Genomic DNA, 20,964 nt, shown 5'->3' on the forward strand with positions numbered 1-20,964 from the left:
TTTACAATAGCTATAAGATGACAACCATAGAAAGACGTGGCGCAATAGTGGATCATAAATAGTCCATATTGCGTCATTGTAATGTCAGGTTTAATTTTTATGTAATTCTAAAGATCCTTCGGTGTCCTGCTGTTTTAATATATATTAGGGCCTTAAACCAACCGTTTAAAATTTTACCATTTTTTACCGTTTTCCGGTGCTCAAAATTTGGTAAACGTTTGGGATGTTATAAAGTACACTTACATAAACGCAAAAATGCATAAAAGCGTTTCCTTGCCATTTTGTTGGTAAAATCATAAATTGACTGGTCTAATGGGATGAAAGGCAGCTTCTGTTTGTTCAGTGAAGATGTCACAACCCATCGACCATAACAAAGACATGGGTCTATTTCCTAGATAGGGCATCTGGGGGTATTTTCTAGATACGCCAACATTGACAAGCTCTGTTATTGAATAAAGTTGAAGTTGAGGGGGGGGGGGACTCAGGCTGGTAAGGTCGCTCACCTAACCTCGTGGGTTTTTTCAGGTCCTCCGATCCATGCCCCCACCCTCTCACTCACCACTAAAGACCCCGACGCGCAAGCAAGTTATCGAAATAAAGATATGCCATAAAATGTTAGTTTCGAAATTACTTAAGAGGTCGTGAAACCCGTTCGCCCTCTCTCCAATGAAAATAATACAATCTCCAGATTATATGCAAATAGATTTTTGACTTTGGCACGACTCCCACAAATCAAACTCAGTATTAATTTCAGATAAAGAACAGATAATTATTGATCTGCCTTCCCGGACACGTGGAAGCAATAAATAAGAATAACTATATATCAAAGAATAATATATATTTTATTTATCACGTGTTTTTACATGTGAAGGTATAAGCAGCTCTTTAGATTCCGAGCTTAACACTGACAAATTTATCAAAGCTACAGTGCATTTCAGAACTGAGAAATGTTTTGGTTTTTTTAAATTAGATTTTTTAAACCATCGTTATCATTAAATGAAAAAATCAAAAAACCAATAAAGGGAACTAATATCATATTAGTACTCAAATTGTTCATGTAATAAAAGATGGTCGGCTTGATAAGATTATTAATGTATTTTACAAGAGGCGGACTATACAGGAAAGAATTGCTTTGAATGAATAATAAGCCGTTTCTAGGGGAAGTAAGAGAACAAATTCAATACCAAGCTCTGGTACATTATACAAAGAGTTCAAAGATGGTCGACTCATTTAACAACCCCGAAGAACAAGCAGGAATTGTCTAAGATTCATAACTCGCGTAGAGAATTCGAGCATGACATGTTATTTAAAACTCTGACATTTTGTGCTCCAGGAGGCGAAGAAATATCATATTCTTCGCTGTAAGTTCTAGACACGAATCTGTTTTGACAACTACAAAACGATATGTTAAAACTTGTCTAGATTTTGGTCGTACCTAAACAGAATGGAAAATGATAAGATATTAGTACTGGGAATTAATTATTAGAAATATTAAGAAACTATAAAGTCTGGGTCTTTGGTTTTTTGTATTCTGCATCATTACTGATATTTGAACAATATGATAAATATGATGTAGTCTAGTTCCCGTAATCTAGAAAAACGAAAATTCGGGATAAAAGTCCGCTATTTTTCTCAATTCTTTTCTGTTTTTAATTTCAGACAATTTCTGAGAGTCTTAAATAAACAGCCCAAGACATTGGCTTAATGATTTTACACTCTGGGCGAGATGTTTTGTTCTAAAATTATATTGAAGAAATAAAAGATACCAATGTTCAGGTGACTTTTTGGATTGATGACTATTCTAATCTATTCAATATTTAAGCATCGGTCACGTGTTAACTGCGACTTTAGTTCCAAATGTTCTTTTTTCTAAGATTTTGAACTAAACTACTGACCATTGTTCTGAGATACCACACATTGGTATAAGATATACTTCTAAATCCTGAATCAAACTTATTTTAATGTGTACACTAATCACCAATGAACGGTTTGTCATTTCAACTGCAGTTAATTGTTTTCATTTTCTTAGTGGTCTGAATCCGGTTTCTAGAACTATTATTTTATGTGGTTGATTTTTTCCCCACGTTTTAATTATGAGAAATTTATGTGTTTTTTAATAGGAAATAATTACATTAATAACATTAAACCCTGGAGAATCAAATTGGTTACTGCTAATTTGTCTCCGGTCTGGATATTTATTAAATATAATCCATGATCGAAAATTGAACGTCTGCTAGAAACCGGATACAAATATATTTTATTTCCACAGATCAATATTGTTTAAAATATTGTTTTAATACAACAACAAAATAACACAATTACATATACATGCTATATACAACATATGTACAATATAGTTCAATATATGTTTGACATGGGTGATGTTTTGATTTCATAACTCAAAAGCCAGTTTTATCGTAAATTGGTTTTGATTAAGTCAGCTACAAAAATTGGATATTAAAACTACACGTTTTCGATCTAAAACCTAGCTTATGTCGCCCTACGACGCGACAAAATTGACGTCGATTCGAAATCGGCGACTGGTTTACGATCAAGTGGAACTGATCAGTTTTGACTACCTGTGTGACGTGGGCGCTCTTACGACTGGTGTAAGTCGCCGTCGACTCCAGTTTCTCGGAGTCGCACATGTTCTACTCCTACGACTGGAGATAAATAGTTGTCCCTAGTCGCAAGCGACATGAGCGTGCCTGCAACTACCTTGAGTCGGCGCCTCGGTGAGGCAGCCAATACGATTCGGTTATTTAGTCACGTGGTACCCAGGGGCGGTACAAACATGGCGGACACGTGGAATGAGGACATTTTGAAGGTTATCACATGGCAGTCATGTGATCAGTTGTGACCCCGGTTCTGCAACTGACGCCGGGCGACATGAGCGCGCTTACGACTATGATCAACTGGTTGTTCATGGTTGCATCCAATCGTGGAAATATTGGGTCGTGGCGAAATAAGCTCCCAGTTTTCGTTAGTCGTTAGGCGACGTAAGCTAGGCTTAAGATTCCAGAAAATATTATTCCACAGTGTCAAAACTTTCTAAAGAATTAAAGATCAAAATGTTGTTAATATCAATGTAAACGTAAACATCTAAATGGGCTCGACTAATCTGAGGAAAATGCGTTATATTCGCACGTGCGAAAATCGGTGACAATTGATGGATATAGATCCAAAAATACTTGTAGATGACTGTTTTAACATATGACTTACAAACAAACAAGGACAATATAGAACAGGGTATTATACACAAAAAATCTATGTACACTATTTTGTGGCCTTGTAGTGGGCAGCTATATAGAGAGAGTTAATTAAGGTAGGGTGCTAAATGGGTGTGCTAAATTCTACAGTGGGTGCAAATGCGTGGGTAACGTATACATAACGTTCAGAAGGCTATATGCCTACTTCTGGGTTTTGCTTTAAATTAACTGTACATATGTACAGAAAATAAAAGCATTAATATATCTATGACGTAATATATTACAGCATTTCTACTTCACGAATGACTACACGTTTAGGCGTATATCATAGCTAACTCTTACAAATATTAAGCTGACACTTTTATAAATATAATGGTAGAAAACGGGTTTGTCAACTTAAAAATCTGTTATTGTTTCTGGAAAGGTAATAACATAAACAACATCGTATCTGGTCATCCCCAGCATTTCGTTTCTGTTCAACTGTGTACTGTTTTGTGAAGTAATCACTTTAAATTGGTACATTTTTTTAAAAATCCCAATATGTATAGGCCTTTATTAATAATCCTCTTTTGTTCCGTTCGGTTATATATAATTTTGTTTAAGGGTTGTTTTTATGGGGTTTTTTTCTATTATTGTTTGTCACTTTTGTCTGAAGTTATTTTAATATACAAATCGGTAATCGTCTAGATTTGTTATCATTTGTTTTCTGCGATAACTTTAGTATCAAAATCGATAATGATAATCGTCTAGATTTGTTATAAGTTTATTCATTAAATATGCAAAAATACTATTAAACGACGGATTAATAATTGAACCGGTAAAACAAATTTTGTCAGTTCTTAAGTAATATTGCGATACTAAAGTACTTATACAATTAATAGCATATAACATATACAATATAACATAATAATAACTACAATACATAACAATAATAATATAACAATCGGTGGGCAGTATCGTTCTTGTCTAGTCAAATAATGTCATGACTTGGTCTCCATAGATAATCTTAAAATGGGTGCGGTACTATTCTCACGCTATCTGGCCACAGATCACCAATGATTTCCCCATCGACGTTAATGCTAATTCTCGTCTCTTAGACCGGCTCTAACTTTTTTCCCAAATTTTCGTTGGTAGAACGCTTTTCTACCACAGCTGGAGCAACATGTGACAACCTCTTGCCCAAAAGCATGAGGTTCATCATGAAAAACTTGAGACACACAAGTTGGAAGTAGAGACAATTAAACATGCAATATTCCGCCCTATATTTTAACCCAACCAACCTCTTAACTCTTGTATCCTTAAGCCTCAAAATCACGAATATGCACCAAAACCTGGCTGAAAATGTATAATCAAACCCTTTTCTTCAATTCTAAACCAAAAAGTCAACAAAGATCGCCATGGAAAAGGGAGATAAGGAGCAAGGTGGAGAAAGCCTAACAATAGCTTTGGCCCTTGTTTCGTTGGTGACGACGTAGGAATAATTGGTGAGCTGTGTCCATCTGTTGTACTACTATTTATGATAAATTATTTGGTTTCAAAACCAGTTAAGACATTTATCATGTGATATTCTAAGAACCACTCGCATACATGACTACCGGCACGAGATCACGTTTTTCACTAACAGCTAAAATCGTGTATCTAACAGATAACCAAATCATCATAGAATTTCCCAAAAAGACAAGAGTCCTCGAAAGGACACTGGGTGATAATGAGTATATCACTCTACACACCTGGTCAGGACAATAAGAAGTATTCAAAATCTCTTATATTACTCTTATAATCCGAAAATGTATGTTTAAGGCAAAACCTTGAAACCTTTACATCACAGACTATTTTAGAACAAGCACAATTTTTTTAGACTATCTACGGTTTTCATTCTCGAAGGTTATTAATTTCAATCAAATTTCTTTTAGAAGGGAAGTTCTCTTTGATTGATATCAATAAAACAATTATAATTATAATAAGCGTATACAGTTAATTGAAACAGTGGTCGTTAATTCAAACAGGGGCAATTAATTTAAACAGAGGCAATTAATTTAAACAGGGGTCGTTAATTTAAACAAAGACTGTTAGTTAAAACAGCGGCGATTAATTTAAACAGCGACTGTTAATTTAAACGGTGGCTGTTAATTTAAACAAAAGCTGTTAATTTAAACAGAAGCCGTTTGTTAGTTAAAACAGCAGTTTATAATTTAAACATAGACTGTTAATTTAATCAGCGGCAGTTAATTTAAACAGAGGTTGTTAGTTAAAACAGTGGCTATTAATTTTTCATAACAAAATGGAAAGACCGAGCTCCTCATTAAACACGAAATGTATTATTTATTATTTACGTTTCTCATTCCCTGAGCTTGTGCCATTCTGCAATTTGCTTTCTTGGGCAATTTATAACCTCGTTCCAGTGTGACACTTCTGTTGGTCCTGTTTTTGAGCCTATCTCCAGACGCCCCACTACTTCGTTTTTCGTCATTCGGTCCCAATCCAAAACGAGGAACTCCAAACTGATGTTTTGCAATCCCTCATTATAAGGGACATCGAAGAGGAATGATTCATTAAATACGGGATTTAAGGTTCTTTTCTTCACGTGTGTCTTCTTCTTGGCTATCCGTTGACCATTATACAGCAGATATATTTTAATGTAAGGATCTGAAGTGAAAGACAAAGGAAAAGAATATAAAAGAAATGGTTTAATGGAATATCAGAGGTTAATTCCCGACAGTCACGAAACAAGCTTGAACATCGAACTCTCTGGACCTGTAATGCTTTTGAGCGCTTTAGAGAATATCGCCGGTTAATTTCTACGTCGGGATTTGATTACACAATAGAAAATGGTAAGATCTTGTCAGACATTGAAGTCGATGACGCTCAATAACTTCGCCTACGACCCTGACATAAGTTATTTAGTAGGCTACATGAACTCGTGTCAATATCACTATGACCCCTAGAAAAGAGTTTTATGCGAAATATGGCGCATTATATCGTATCTGTAAATGACAGTGATGGACTATCTGGTACAGATAGATCGATCGATCATGATTTATAGAAGGACTGGTTGACCTAGACGATGTTATTTTTAAGTTTGCAGATTCGCTAGGAATCTACAGAATATATATTTCTGGTACATAATTCGATTTTATATATCAGCATAGATGAACACTAACAAGTGCAAAATTATGCAGGCTTAAGAAATCAACATCTATAAACCTCCCCTACCCCACCCCACCCGAGCCCCTCCGTCATTGGAGATTAGCAAGCGACGTTACAGTTATGAGAAATACCTATAACAGATGTATACAGTTCGTGAGAAATCAATCAGCTAATGCTTCTCGTACGATCAAAGCTTTTAACATATCACGATAGCAACATATGTATATACTTGAGAAAAGGCCTAATTCCCATAAATACCGTTAAGCTTCTCTTCCAATATAGTGATTAGCAAGAGATGGCGTTTTCCTTACGATGGTTATTTAGCCTACACGTTGATTACTTTTAAAATCCGAAAAACGGATATCTGTCCTTAACCACTTTTTTTCTTTAACTATGGATGTAAATCTACACGGACATAACAAAAAATGCGGTAATATGCTATGAACGGAAATCTGCACGGGCTTAGAAAATGCTCGGTTTCTTTATCAGCTTTATGGGATTTCTTCAGCGGCCTATAAGTAAAATTTCACCGCTGACATTGCTATATATTACAAGAAGAAACGCTCTCTAGTTGAAATGTATATTGCCTCAAGGAATAATAATCACATGCCTGGAGAATAACTATGGCAACAAGTCGTAAAGACGGAATACATTAGGTTTGACATAAAAATCACTCAAGACTGCACAGATAAAATTGCTATTGGTTTTAATTCGTTACACGCTTATTCCACAAAGCCCAGATAAACCATTGATAACATGTATAAATCGGCCAGGTTGCTGATGAAATAATAATCTAATCGACTTATATAATCATCATTAGCATTCACGCTTACAGCAAACAGATTATATAAAAGTCATTAAAACATATAGAATATCGGCAGAAAACATCATGGTGGATCAATTCGATTACGTTTTACGACTAGAGACGTCCTCCTGAATTATCGATGTTGTTACTAAGCGACATTTCCTAGCACCATGACAATTTTAGGATTATTTTGTAGGTGTTATTTTTTTTTTATAACTTTGAAGGATTTTATTCAGAGAGTCATTTTCAGGGAATTTGTTGTCAAAAGCCTGATGAAGATTTGTAGCTATATACGGATTGCTTATCGATTATGTGCCAGAAACCATGGCAATATGGAAACAAAAATACTACGGTGACGTATCATTTGCGACTGGGAATAAAGATCAGTAGGATATCGCTGTCAAACTCTCCAATTAGAGTTCATATACATGTAACAAAACTTCACGAATCTAGTTAGAATCGCTTCGTAATCAAATTCACCACTCTCGAGATCCCAAAAATATTGAATTAATCAAGTTCTTTCCCCCGCCAAGAGATTGTAGCAGAATACAAATCAAGTATGACGAAACTGGTAGCATGTTAGCTGAGACTATTTTGTAAAATGAAGAGAATCATTAGTTGACAAGGCCTCACTCAAAAGTAACCTACATCTGTAACTCGTATTAATTGAATCAAAATCGAGTATCAATTTAACCATGAGAGGGTGACAATAACAATCCGGATATATTTGATTAAATGAATGTATCGTTGCTGGCACAATATTCCATATCTTGGCCATTCCGAATTGGATTTATATGTTGTCGATCTCAGATCGATTAGTTATAGTAGACCAATATTTTTCAATGTTTTTAGCTTGAAATCAAGGTTAATGTGTTCGAAATGGCTTTTATCGACAAAGATGGTAGACTTTGCTAAGTATAGCTGACACGTGCTTTAATTTGATTAACCTTTATTCCTGTTGTTGAGGAATACATATAAACAAGGTTAACTGACTATCAATTATTTACCCACTACAGGTGTAAACAATTAGAATGAATATGAAATGGGATTTAACGCCCAGCTGTTCTGCGCCAACTGGCGCTACGACCTACTCTTATATCGAACTCCAACTGCCAATGGATCTTTTACGTGCATGCTAATGGGACCTCGGTTTTTCGTCGAATCCGAGCGACTAAACGTTGTCCCTTACCAGGCCCTCTATCCTGTATCATTGACAAGAGGGGACCACGCCGGAATCCCGATGAACTTTCTCGACGAACACCGGGATCGAACACGGGACCTCCAGGTTACCCAGTCAACATCTTACTCGCTGAGCCACCTCGGCTCCGTCACAGGTGTAAAGTACTCAATATGATTAAAACACAGATCCTGTTCCGATTTTTATAGTTCAACATTTCGTTTTACTTGTCTTTACTACACTAGGATCTGGAAGAGTTGTTATCATTGAGTTGTTATGGATGATGTGAGGGATTAGCCAAAGAAATGGTCTGTTACTGCAAGCTTATGGCGTGAGTTGCACGGATCTGTGGGTAATCCACTAGAAACATCAATGCTGATTGGTTAATTAAATATCTGACGCCATAGGATCAAAAGCCGCTCGTATGACCTCTGACGCGACGTCCCCAAAACAACTGGTCAGATCTTCATGTAGTTTAGGCCATCGAAAGAATAAAAAAACGAAACGAAATATAACTCTGTGTTTTAATCAGATTGTAAAGTACTAGATATATAAACAACGACACTAGACAGTATAAACTGGGAAATCTGTTGGAAATGTGTAAAATGAACCAAAAATTTATCAGTATGAATATTAAACTTTAAGAAATAATCTGGAATTTTCCTTTGTCTCCCGATTGTTAGTACTTCTCTTTTGTTAGTAATTTTGTTTCTCTATCTTTAGTACTTATTTATTTGTCTCCTTATCGTCAGTCACTTTTGTCTCCCGATAATTATTTATATTTAACTCTTGTCTCCCGTTAGTTTGTATCCTTAGTACTGTTGTCTCCTTGTTCTTTGTACTTCACTTTTGTCTCCCGATCGTTAGTACTTCTCTTTTGCCTCCCGATAATTTGTATTTCTCTTTTGCCTCCCGATAGATTGTACTTCATTTTTGTATCCCGTTAGTTTGTATCGTAAGTACTGCTGTCTCCGTGGTGTTTGCATTTCACCATCGTTAGTAGGGCTTCTTCTTTTTTGTCTCCCGGTAGAATTGTACCGTTAGTACTTTTGTCTTCCGATAGTTTGTACTTCACTTATGTCTCCCGATAGTTTTTGAACTATTTTGTTTAGAAAGTGAGAGTTGGTAGTGGTATGTTTAAAAGAATCAATATATTATGTATAACATACCTGAAAGTCCTGTTATATCCATCTTGGGTAAATTTCTGGCTTTTAGTACCACTACTCCTAGTCTGTTAGCTGCTGGTTGATAACATAACGATACCAATAACTCTCCTCTACCCTGACTTCTTAACTGAAATTCAAAAAAACAATATTTACAACTTGCATTGTTGATAAATCCAAAATCTTAGAGTTTCAATTTAAGGGTATAGTGAATAAAAATTTTAAAAAAATCATTCTTTGAAATACATGTATATTGGTGAATTTTGTTATTATCATTAGTGGAGTTTGTGTAATAATTTTGATTTTGTTCTACATGTAAATGTGTTATTATATATTCAAAGATATGATTGTAGTATATTTTGTGATAGAGATAGAATATCATATGTTTAATGGGGACTGCCATAACAATTTTTAAAGATATTTTAATTAGATCATTTGTTCAACCCTCAAAACTTATTTTTTTATTCAAAAGTATGGTGTATGTAATAATAACCGGGGAAAATAAATGATTACTCGTAAAGTGCATAATATACCGACAGGTCATTTATTATGCTATCTCAGTCTGTGCGTTACATGGTTTCCGGCGAATACATTGTAAACTAAGCCTCTTTTGAGATAACCATACAAATGTAATGGTTTTGGCAACAAAAAGAATTTTCCTACTAGTATGAATATATTTCATATCTTTAAGACGAACTAATGGATTTTTCCATTGTGGGGATTTTTTTATAAAATAATTCATATTATGCAATTCATTTAGTTCCGAATTCTGAAATTCTTTTTCAGCAAATTAAGAGGGATAATATAGGAAGAATACACGCCCAAGTAATCTAAATTGTCTTAATAACAATGTTTGGATTAACATCAAAGCTTATCTCAGTAAAATTATTGAAAAGACAAAACAAGTTTCTGATTTATCAAACATGTTATTGAAAAAAGGATGTGATGCATTGGGAACGTAATTGAATAACTGAATACAACGAGAAATCATCAAAGAACTATTATTGAATTTGAATGTGGGGTTGGTGGATCTGTTTTATTGTATCCCAATCAAACCACAATTCAGACTTTCTTATTTCGATCGTTCTATTTAATGGCGTCTGTACATTTATAGTTTACATTGAAGATGTGTTTCCAGAAATACAAAACAAATGACCGGAAGTCGTATTATTATCACTTTTTAAAAGAGCCGATCAAAGTTATCTTATGTGGTTACCCAATTTCGTTTCGTTTCTCAACATTGACCTAGTCTATGGGCGTAAACTACGTTATACACTGTTAGAAAAAATCTGGTAAATTTACATGAAAATTACTGGCAGCAAAAGTTGCCAGTAAATTTACTGTAAATAAACATTCAGCTGTAATATTACAGAGTTTCTGTAATTTGACTTTGTGAGTAAATTTACCTTAAAACAGTAAATGGAAAATAACATGAGTTTGTTTTTTAACTTTGAACTGTAAATTCACCGCAACACAGTAAATGAACGGTTACAGTAAGTTTGTTTTTAGACTTCCCAATGTAAATTTACCTAAAAGCAGTAAATGAAAAATTACAGACAAATGTTAAAATAAAACACAATGATTTTAACTTCCGTTCCAGGATTTTAGATGTAAGCTTGTGGTACTGTCTACTGCAGGCATTGTAACTCTCCTCTAGAGACAGTCAAGCTAACACTGGCCAATCGGTTTAATTAACCGTCTTCAATTGACCTTGGTTACGAGATAATACAATCTATGACAAGTAAGCAACACATTTTTTTATACGTTAATGAACATACTTACAATCTGATCAACGTACGATGAATAATAATACACGTTTTAGATCGTATAAATAAAGAAAATTAAATATATATAACATGCAATATACCAAATTGCACAAAATGTGATTGTCCATATTATGGTTAATAAATTAGAATGAATACTATAAGACAATAATTATTAGGAATGGTTCGTTGCTATGGAATACTAAAATAAAATAAGAGACAGTAAATTTACATAAGAGACAGTAAATTTACCAATAAGTAAATTTACAAAATAATGTGAATAAACGTAAATCTGTAAAATTACCTACTGGCTTTGCTATTTTCATTTCAATATTGAAATATTACGCATGTATTTTTACCGGGGTTTAATGTGCCTTTGGTTTCATCAAAGTTTATTGTAAAAAAGAATGAAACTTGGTAAATATACATCATTTTGGTAAACATTCCGAACATTTTTGGTAAAAATTTAATTGCTGTAAATTTACTTATATTTCTAACCTGAAAGTTTACAAAATAATGTGAGTAAACGTAAAATCTCTAAAATTGCATGCTAAGAGACAATAAATTTACCGAATACGATAACTACCAATAAGTTAAACATACATTATGCAAGAGCTAAATCTGCCTATTGCAGGTCTTTCTTTAGGCCTGATATGTTCTATAAACTATGAATTAGACATTTATTAACATGAAAAGACCATAATCAACTCATGGATGACATCTTATGTGTTGGATTTTCACTGGATTTGAGTCCGATCTGGGGCTCAACGCTCATTAATGATTAAATTCAAAAATAGATAATCAAGACTATGTTTTTTTTATCGTACTGACTTAATAAGTAATGATGATCGAGGCTAGGCCTAACATCCAGTCTCTAATATCTCGGTTCCGAGAGGATCAATTTGACAGAAATTTTCAGCATATTCCCATTACATTATCTAGTTTTTAACTATTATAGTGAGAACTGCTGTAATTTTATTTATATTTCTAACCTAAAAGTAAATTTACAAAATAATGTGAATAAACGTAAGATCTGTAAAATTACATGCATGCTTGTTTATTTTGAGTTCAGTTTGGAAATATTACATATGTAAGAATGTATTTTTACTGATTTTGAATGTGTCTTTGATTTCATCACCGTGTATTGTAAAAAAAGACACGAAACTCTGTAAACATACACGAAACTCCGTTAAAATACGCCAGACTTGGTAGAACTACTACATTGTGGTGAACATACCGATAATTAATGTACAAAAACTGCTTGTACTACTGTAATTTTACAAAAATTTCTAACAGTGTAAGAGCGGTGTATATGTCTATTCATTATATTAATCGACAATTGATCCTATAATCGTTAATTAATAAATATCTCCTCATATTATTAGATAATCCAACATGATTTCTCGCTTTATTGATGGATAAAAATATATATCTATTGAATCCTGTTAAATACTAATAAGGTTGTTGATAATACACACCTTTATCACTACAAATAATCTGAGACGTGACGTAAGGTGCTACCTATTATCTCTACAACCAGATATGGTTATTATAATGTTCCTGTATGTTGTATTGGTTATTAGAATTATGTATGCAATGAAGTGAAATGGGTTTTAACGCCCTACTTTTCTCCACCGACTGGGCTAATGAAGACAGGCGTACGCCGTACAGTGTACCATGAGGGATATTTTGTCCGGAGAGCAGATCTACGACCTACTCTTATTTCGAATTCCAACTGTCAAGGGTGCTTTTACGTCCGAGCGATAAGCTGACAAGGGGTAACTAAGCCGGAAAATCACGAGGAACTTTCTCGGCCAATACCTGGATCGAACCAGGGGCCTCCACTGCAGGTTAACAATCCAGCGTCTAACTCACCGGGTCACGACGGCTCCCGAATTATGTATGCATGACTTCCAATGCTCCTTCTTGTACGGTTAAAATAAAGAAGCGAAATGCATAGTCAGTTTTATTCTTAGATCAGTTCACTTATCAATTATAGTACAACAACGGAGAATTTGAAATTATTACAACTGAAGAATTTAATGATGAACAAAATAACCACAATTTTAGTTTGTAAACCAGCAAATAAAGTAAATATCTCAACCACATTTTTTTTTTTTTTTTTAAATTTAAGGAAAATTTTGTCGGAGTATACTATATCAAGACCCCGTATTCTAGAGAAATGACTGATTTTAAAGGGCATTTTACACATGTGATCAGATCATGTTTAAACAACTGATAAAGAAAAAACTGGTATGTTTTGAGATTGTGTGTATAACAGTAATTGATAACTAAGATGGTACAAGTTAAGGTGGTAAGGCTTGAATATAAATTGAGACCGTCTATGGCTGTTAAAGGAAAATGGTGGACCTACGCTAGGTGTTCACATATTCATTATGCTAACAATGAGAATTATGGAGATTTCAGTCACAAACAAACAATTTTTAAGATTTGTATATGCTGCTGCGCAATGTGAATTTTTTTCCTTTCATAACATTATTTACAACAACAATACGGTGATAGAGTATGAACCAACTATAGAAAAATATGCCATGCGACTGCACAACTATCAATCCGGTATCAAGCGGTATAGTAAAATTCACCGTCCATGAACCTTGTTGAAAACCTCTAAACAACTAGAAAATTGAAGGTTCATACGTCAACACATCAGTGGTGTCTTGGCAGATTTGTGTCATATTGTGCATACAATAAAATCTGAACATTACTCGAAAATTACTCACCATTGTTATCAACATTTACTTGTGAAATGCATATTTCTTTTTTCATAATCTTACATGTATTTTATTGATGTTTATCAAATTCTAACAACGATCGATTTTCAATTTAAAAAGATGACTTCAAATCATAACATAGAAATTACATCACTCGAGTCATCAGTAATTGCATAACGATCAACATCTGATGTCAGTCGTGACGAACTCATCAGATTCATTTAACGCAGTTTGAAGCTGTATTCATGTTCCGACATTAATGTTTCACCTTCATAAAAGAGAACAGATAACGTTCAAAACAAATAAGTTTTTATCTCTAATTTCAGGGAATGGTTCAGCAAAAATAGGCGGGAAGTAATAGGTTCTGAATAAAGTATGTGTGGGAAATCGATAGTTCCATTGTGTTTCATTGCCAGACCGAGTAGGACCTTCAAGAGAAAAACATTCCATACACTGACTGGAAAACATCACTGACAAACAAAGCAACATTTCAGTTAGGCATAGAAGTTTTTAAAGAAATCATTAAATGGTTAAATTGTAAACCAATTGAGTTTCTTGGGTGATAGTAGTCATCCAAAACATAATTGTGGGCGCTAAACAAAAATCCTTTACAGGATATTCGATTTCGTTGTGTTTGGATCATGCAGTTCAACTCGATTCCATTAACTATCACTTTTTATCATCCACGTACGGTCCTCGTCCTCTTTAAATATACAATACACAAGAGAATCTTATAAAACTCTTGTAAAACCTAAAAGACAATTTACAATAGTGGTGTTTGATGAACAAATTGGAGTATGGGTAAATTTATTTCGAAAGACTGAAAGGGTTTGGGAGCCCTGCTTTAAGGTAATATAAAAACGAGATCAGCCAGATTAATAAAATTAAGCTAACGGCATGATAACCAAAACATGAAACATATTCATTGATATAATTCAAGTAGAAATTTAATTTAGTTCACAATATTAGAAAGGAAATGTAAAATGGAGGCAAATATATTAAGAACAGTAATCGAACTCACTGATCATAAAATGGAAAAAAAAAGACATTATATTTTATCCGCCACAGAGTTTTGGTTCATATATACATGGACGACATTACTATTTGATATTAGTTCTACTACACGATACGTCTGTTCATGGCAAGGAATCTATAATTGATAGACAGGGCATGGTTCCTGATGTCTAGGCGGTATTATAATCTAATGAGCAATGAATTGGTTTAATTCTGGCCTTTCATTTTCAGAAGCATATGACTTTGAAGTCTCGCTGAATTTAGCTTTCAGTAATCTTAAACATTTGCATTTTAATTAAATTTAGAGAACTCCGCATAGTTCATAATTTTCTACTATCACTTGCCAGATCAAGACTACGAGGATATTTAAAATCTAAATGACCAAGACTAGTAGCTCCTTGCGGGCTATCAGTAGGCTGGTAATGGCCACTCGAAAAATTATCGAAAATGTACGGTAAAATTGTTAACCATATAAAAGTCATGTTGCATTCGATATCCTAAAAGAGAATTCCCATTCTCGAATCCAAAAAGCATCATTATTTTTTGTCCTTTTCTAGACCCAATTTGCCTATTTCTCCAAACATTAAATACTAATAACCTTAATAGTACAAATTATAAATTTGCCATGTTAAGTCTTAAAATAAAAGCTGTTCATAAATTTGACTGTATTTCCAAACGTTATTAGGTATACTATTTGTCACGACTACGTAATTGGACAAGATAATACCAAGTCTGAATATCTATTATCTATAAGATTCCACCACCCTTTGTTCTCGGTTCTTTCTTATGCGTGTTTGTTACACTTGTGTGGGCGACCGTGTTGATCCCAGATTCACGGTTCTACAGAAGCCGATTAATTTTGTAATAAAATCGAGACAGTACAGCTTGTGTAATGATCGAAAAAGAATTCATCAAATGCTTCACTAGGGCTAGTTTATTTAAAATCTATATTAAGATTTGTTTTTAACTGTGAGCTATTTCTTAAAGAAATAAAAACTGAGATGGTTATTAAATGAGAATTGTAAACTTTTTATTTCCTTGACGAAAGTGATGTCACCTCTTTAAGGAGTCGCCAGGGTTTTTGAATGCTAGATTTTATTTCTAATTTCAATGTTAGATAGTCTGATTAAAATCACATCTTTATTTCGTTTTGGTTTGAATAATCTTTATTTTGTTTGGGTTTGAATAATCTTTATTTCGTTTCGGTTTTAGTAATCTTTATTCCGTTTCGGTTTGAATAATTGTGTTTTTAGTCCAAATAAAATATATCATCACGTTACCAAGTATGTACACGGGAAGACATCTTTAAAGATACATTCTCGCGAAAGTATTTTTTGGGTAGTTATTTCCAAAAAAAGTATGGCAAATTTGGAAAGTAGATTCCATATAATACACCCATGCGGCAAGCACTGGGCAAAAATGTGTGGGTATCACTAACGGTCAGCCCGACAGCTTATTGTCTACCAGCTGGACTTAGGGAGCGGTTGGGAATATTGAGGGGAGAGGGGATTAACGTCCACTCGACACAACTAGGTCATTTTGGAACTAACACATGGTTCAATTTTATTTCAAATGGAAGGAAACCGTTGGACCCGGAGAAAACCCACGAGACCGGGCAGGCGACCCTGCTCCTTGCCACGTACAATCGGGGAAGGCGAACCACGCCAGTCGACTCAATGACAGACCTCGTGATACAGTGCGCACGTGCTAACCATTCGGCCATCCACCCCCACCACCCCCGTTTTGAGAGGGATTTGAAGCAAATTTTGATAGATTAATTAGTTTGAATGTGTTTTTAGTCCAAATATGTCATCAAATCACACAGTTTGTACATGGGAAGGCATTTTTTATAAAGGGAACGATTGCGTCAGAACGTTATCATTAACATTACACTCATAATAACGAATAATCGGTAACCAACAAATTAACACCTTCGTTACTTAAGAACCATATGATATGTATTATTTTCATTGACCCTAGCTATTCTAGTAAAAATATAAAAAAACACAATGAAGTAAACAAATACCAATTATAGTGTCGTGTTATCCGATGGGAATACACTGGTTATAAATAAGATCTGAACTTGATATCATTCACATCATGAACAATTCAACAAAGAGAATTCATGGAGTTTCGTTAATCAGACGCGCAGCATGTTTACAGTAAAATAGATGAAACATCTCTGTCAATTAACCATAAATTATTCTTAATGATTTTCATCAATGAGAAATTGACTTTCCCACATTATCAATTTAAATGTTGCTGGTTTAATAGGTGTAATAAATGATGTTGGTGTATTTAGTAGAATCCCTTTAGGGATATTGAGGAATAATAGTTCTTTAACCGGAAGTTTGTTGAGTGTCGTGCTCTAATTACATCAGCTGTAGGTAAACCCATTAACAATGACGTAGTACGCATATTATACGATTATTATATTGATCCAACCAGGAAAAAGATTGATAATATTACTTTTTCCTTTAGAGGGAGTAAAACGTTATACTCATTTTAACCTAAATCAAAGAGACAACGTGTCTTTAATATTTTGACAGACATGTCATAAATATTTGAGCACCGTTAATAACAGAAGAAAATCAACGTAATTTAATATTATTTCTAACTGGTAAAACTTGTTCTAGATGGAAGATTATATACACACCGCGTTTATAGGTTATGAAGAATACATACCGCTTTAAAAGGTTACGAAGAATACATATTGCCTTAAAAGGTTATGAAGAGTATATATTGCCTGAAAAGGTTATGAAGAATAAAAATTGCCTTAAAAGGTAATGTTTAACAGACCGATATTAACAAGCTTTAGTTCTCGACTCCTTCTACTCCATGTCAATTGATTCTGACATTTCATTTCCCATTTAACAGCAGTAACTGAATTTAGAGAAATATAATTTCTAGCATGTCGTCGCGGATTTCAACATTAAAATTAAATTAAATGCTCTGGAAAGAAAAGACAATAGCTTACATTCTCTGGGGAATCAACTTGTAATTTATTAAATCGCTACTTTTTAAGTCAATCGTCCAGGGTTGTTTCTAGGGAGGTGGGGGGCGGGGGTTAAAGTTTAAATATCTAAATAAATTATCAAGTTTATTAATATAGATTCATCATATACTTACATTGCCCCCCCCCCCCCGCCAAAAAGAAGAAAAAGAAAAGAAGAAAAAGATAAAAATATGTCATGCTGTTCATTAATCAGTGAATATCCCTTCTCGATAGTTCGCTTTTAAAAATGCAATCAATTTGACATTTTAGTAGAGGAATCGCCATCCACCGTGAAACAATTATGACAGCCTCTGTGTTTAAATGGAAAAGTTTCGAAAGAGTAATAACATCTCCTAAAAAAAACTTGCAGATTAATACATACTGACACCCCATTTTTTTGTTAAAATTCCTGCAACTCCTTACTGAAAGCAGTTTATTCTGTACGTTGACCCAGTGAGATATTTGCGTGTTTCTTTGCGGTGTTCAAATTATACTTCTTTTTATCTACAACCTGCGCTCCAAAACTTGGATTTTTTTATGGGGCAAGTATAGATTTTTTTTTAAAGAATGCACTTTTGAAGTGCGTAGCATACATTTCAACAAATTTGATCTACTTCAATTAAAAAGTAATTACGTCGAAACGGAAATAGGAAGTTTTTATCATAAAGCAGTTTAATAAAATGTGTTTAGAACCGAAGAAACTTATTTACCGAACCTTTGTCTCGGGATTCATTGGATTTATTTGCGAACCATTTAGGTAAATTGTTGAATCTGGCTAGAATAAGTGAATAGCTAAACTTTGCAGGTTTCTAAAATGGGTGTTAACATATTAACATATTTTAGCATGTTTATTTCATTTCAGCCATGTCACATTTCCGAACTAGTGAATATTAACACCCTTATATCTTCAATCGATATGTTATTGTCTTGGCTCATAACTCTTCTTTGTTTTTAGTTTAGGGTCGTTCATATAACTCGATCATAATTTAATAATATAACGTTATGGTTGACACTATGACGTCAGATATTTGATTTACCAATCAGAATTGATGTTTCTAGTGGTTTATACACAGTTCTGTGCATGGCACGCCAAGAAGTCATCGTAACAGACCGTTTCATTGGCTAATCCCTCAATTCAACCAAAACGCCGGTAATATAACAACTCTTCCAGATCCTAGTGTAGTGCAGACAAGTAAAACGAAATAGGATCTGTGTTTTAATCAAATTGATTTCTCAACACTGGCTCTTAACTATTCTCTCCATATAATATCATGCCACCAGGAAATTTGTTCCTTACAAAGTGGCCAATGATATTAATGACGCCGACGAAGATACTTATATAGGATGTTAAAAGATTTTCGCCTCCGCGAATCTATTCTTAGTAATCTATAACTATGTTTGGTCCATTCCGCACTTTGATCGCCATTATTAGTGTATTCCAGATCATAAGAAGGCACTAATGACGTCGATTAATGATTTTCTAACATTAATGATTTCATTCATTAACTACATTTGATACTTTGATATCTTGTTGATGATCAGCGAAAATAGGTTTATTAGCAACGCTTCTTCCAGTAAACAAGATAAACTCTCTGAATCGGCAATGGAAAAACATCACGAGTGTCAATGAAATAACGATATTTTCTTTCATTTTGGTTCTCTTACACACAATTATAATTATGGATTGGAGTAATAAATTATTTCATATTTTAAAGAGTCAAGTAAAATCAATGCAGCTGTTGAAAAAATGTCATCTACACCATTCGCTCAAATCAAACAATTCAAGGCAAAAGTAAAAATTCCTATATCAGACATTTCACGTTGCCAAATGAAATTAATAATCTATCTTAATTGTGCTGAATATCTGGTTTCTTTTGCTGAAATTCGTATGAATGGGTTATTCATGTTTTATTTATATATAAAGAGAAATGATTAGTTGCATCTGACATCTTTAACCTGTAAATGGCATTTTGTTTGCCAACCCACGGGTACGTTTTTTAACAACCATTTCATGAATAATGGTCATACGACGGCTTTACCATCATGCTTCATGCAAATGTATTGTATTTTACAGAAGCAATATCCTAATATTGATTTAGGTATTATTTTCTATAGAAACAACGAACTGATTAACTTTACAGATACCACTAGTCTGTCAGCTGAAACTTAAACCATTGTTCCCAATCGACTTAGTTGCAAATTACATTATGCTCTTAATATGTCGAGTTGACAGGACTCAATTATATTCCGCTCAAACCGTCTAACGAAGTAATTATAACGAGACATTTTCTATCATATTGTCATTTAATAGATCTGATGACCATTTTGTCTAAAGATGACCGATTTCAAAATGAATCTGCTTTATTCTAGATTTGGGTCAAAATAACACAATAACTAATCAAGTAACGTCTAGATGTGATGCTTTCGGTTTTTCAAAAGTATGTGTCTTTAAACAGGAATGACGTGCGCAAAGTAGTCTATGAAAACTGTCATGGAGTGTAATTTGAAAGTAAAAACTGCACCGAAAAAGAGCAATAGGCTTGTTCAATATTAAAGAAGTATGAATTATTCCGTCCAAATTCCAGAAATTAATTATCTATCCCGATGGTATATCAATAAAGCTTTGGGGTACAGATCTACCGTTGGCGCTACAAAGTGCATTTTCTTAGGATACAAGTCTATCTTTTAGTATTGATTATTTTATTGCTAGCCGCTGACTGTTTGCATTGTTGAGACCCTTGGAGGAGAAACCATTATTAAAATCTCAAACGTAGAGTGCTCAAAAGGAGATTCAGTATTTTCTAATTTAATTTAAGATCGCGGTTTGATCGGTCTCCAAGATTACCTACCACGATTGCTACATTTAAACTTCACTAACAATATCCTTCAAGCGCACTATCTTTTCCAAAACAGGGAAACTTTCTTTTTATCTGAAATAAATTCGTGATTAAACACGTAC

At 34.0% G+C, this 20,964-nt stretch overlaps 1 protein-coding gene across 1 annotated transcript in view; it reads right to left on the reverse strand.

Moving 5' to 3' along the window:
* Positions 1-823: 823 nt before the first annotated feature.
* Positions 824-20,964, reverse strand: part of LOC126819053 (synaptotagmin-11) — a 39,327-nt gene continuing 19,186 nt past the window's right edge. The window contains exons 3-4 of the mRNA XM_050546867.1: positions 9,508-9,631; positions 824-5,855 (exon numbers count right to left, since the gene is read on the reverse strand). Of these exons, the coding sequence (XP_050402824.1) occupies positions 5,548-5,855; positions 9,508-9,631 (432 nt within the window). The 3' untranslated portion in view covers positions 824-5,547. The remainder of the gene's footprint in view (positions 5,856-9,507; positions 9,632-20,964) is intronic.

The sequence above is a fragment of the Patella vulgata genome, chromosome 4 (assembly GCF_932274485.2).
Source record: "Patella vulgata chromosome 4, xgPatVulg1.2, whole genome shotgun sequence".
NCBI lineage: Eukaryota > Metazoa > Mollusca > Gastropoda > Patellidae > Patella > Patella vulgata.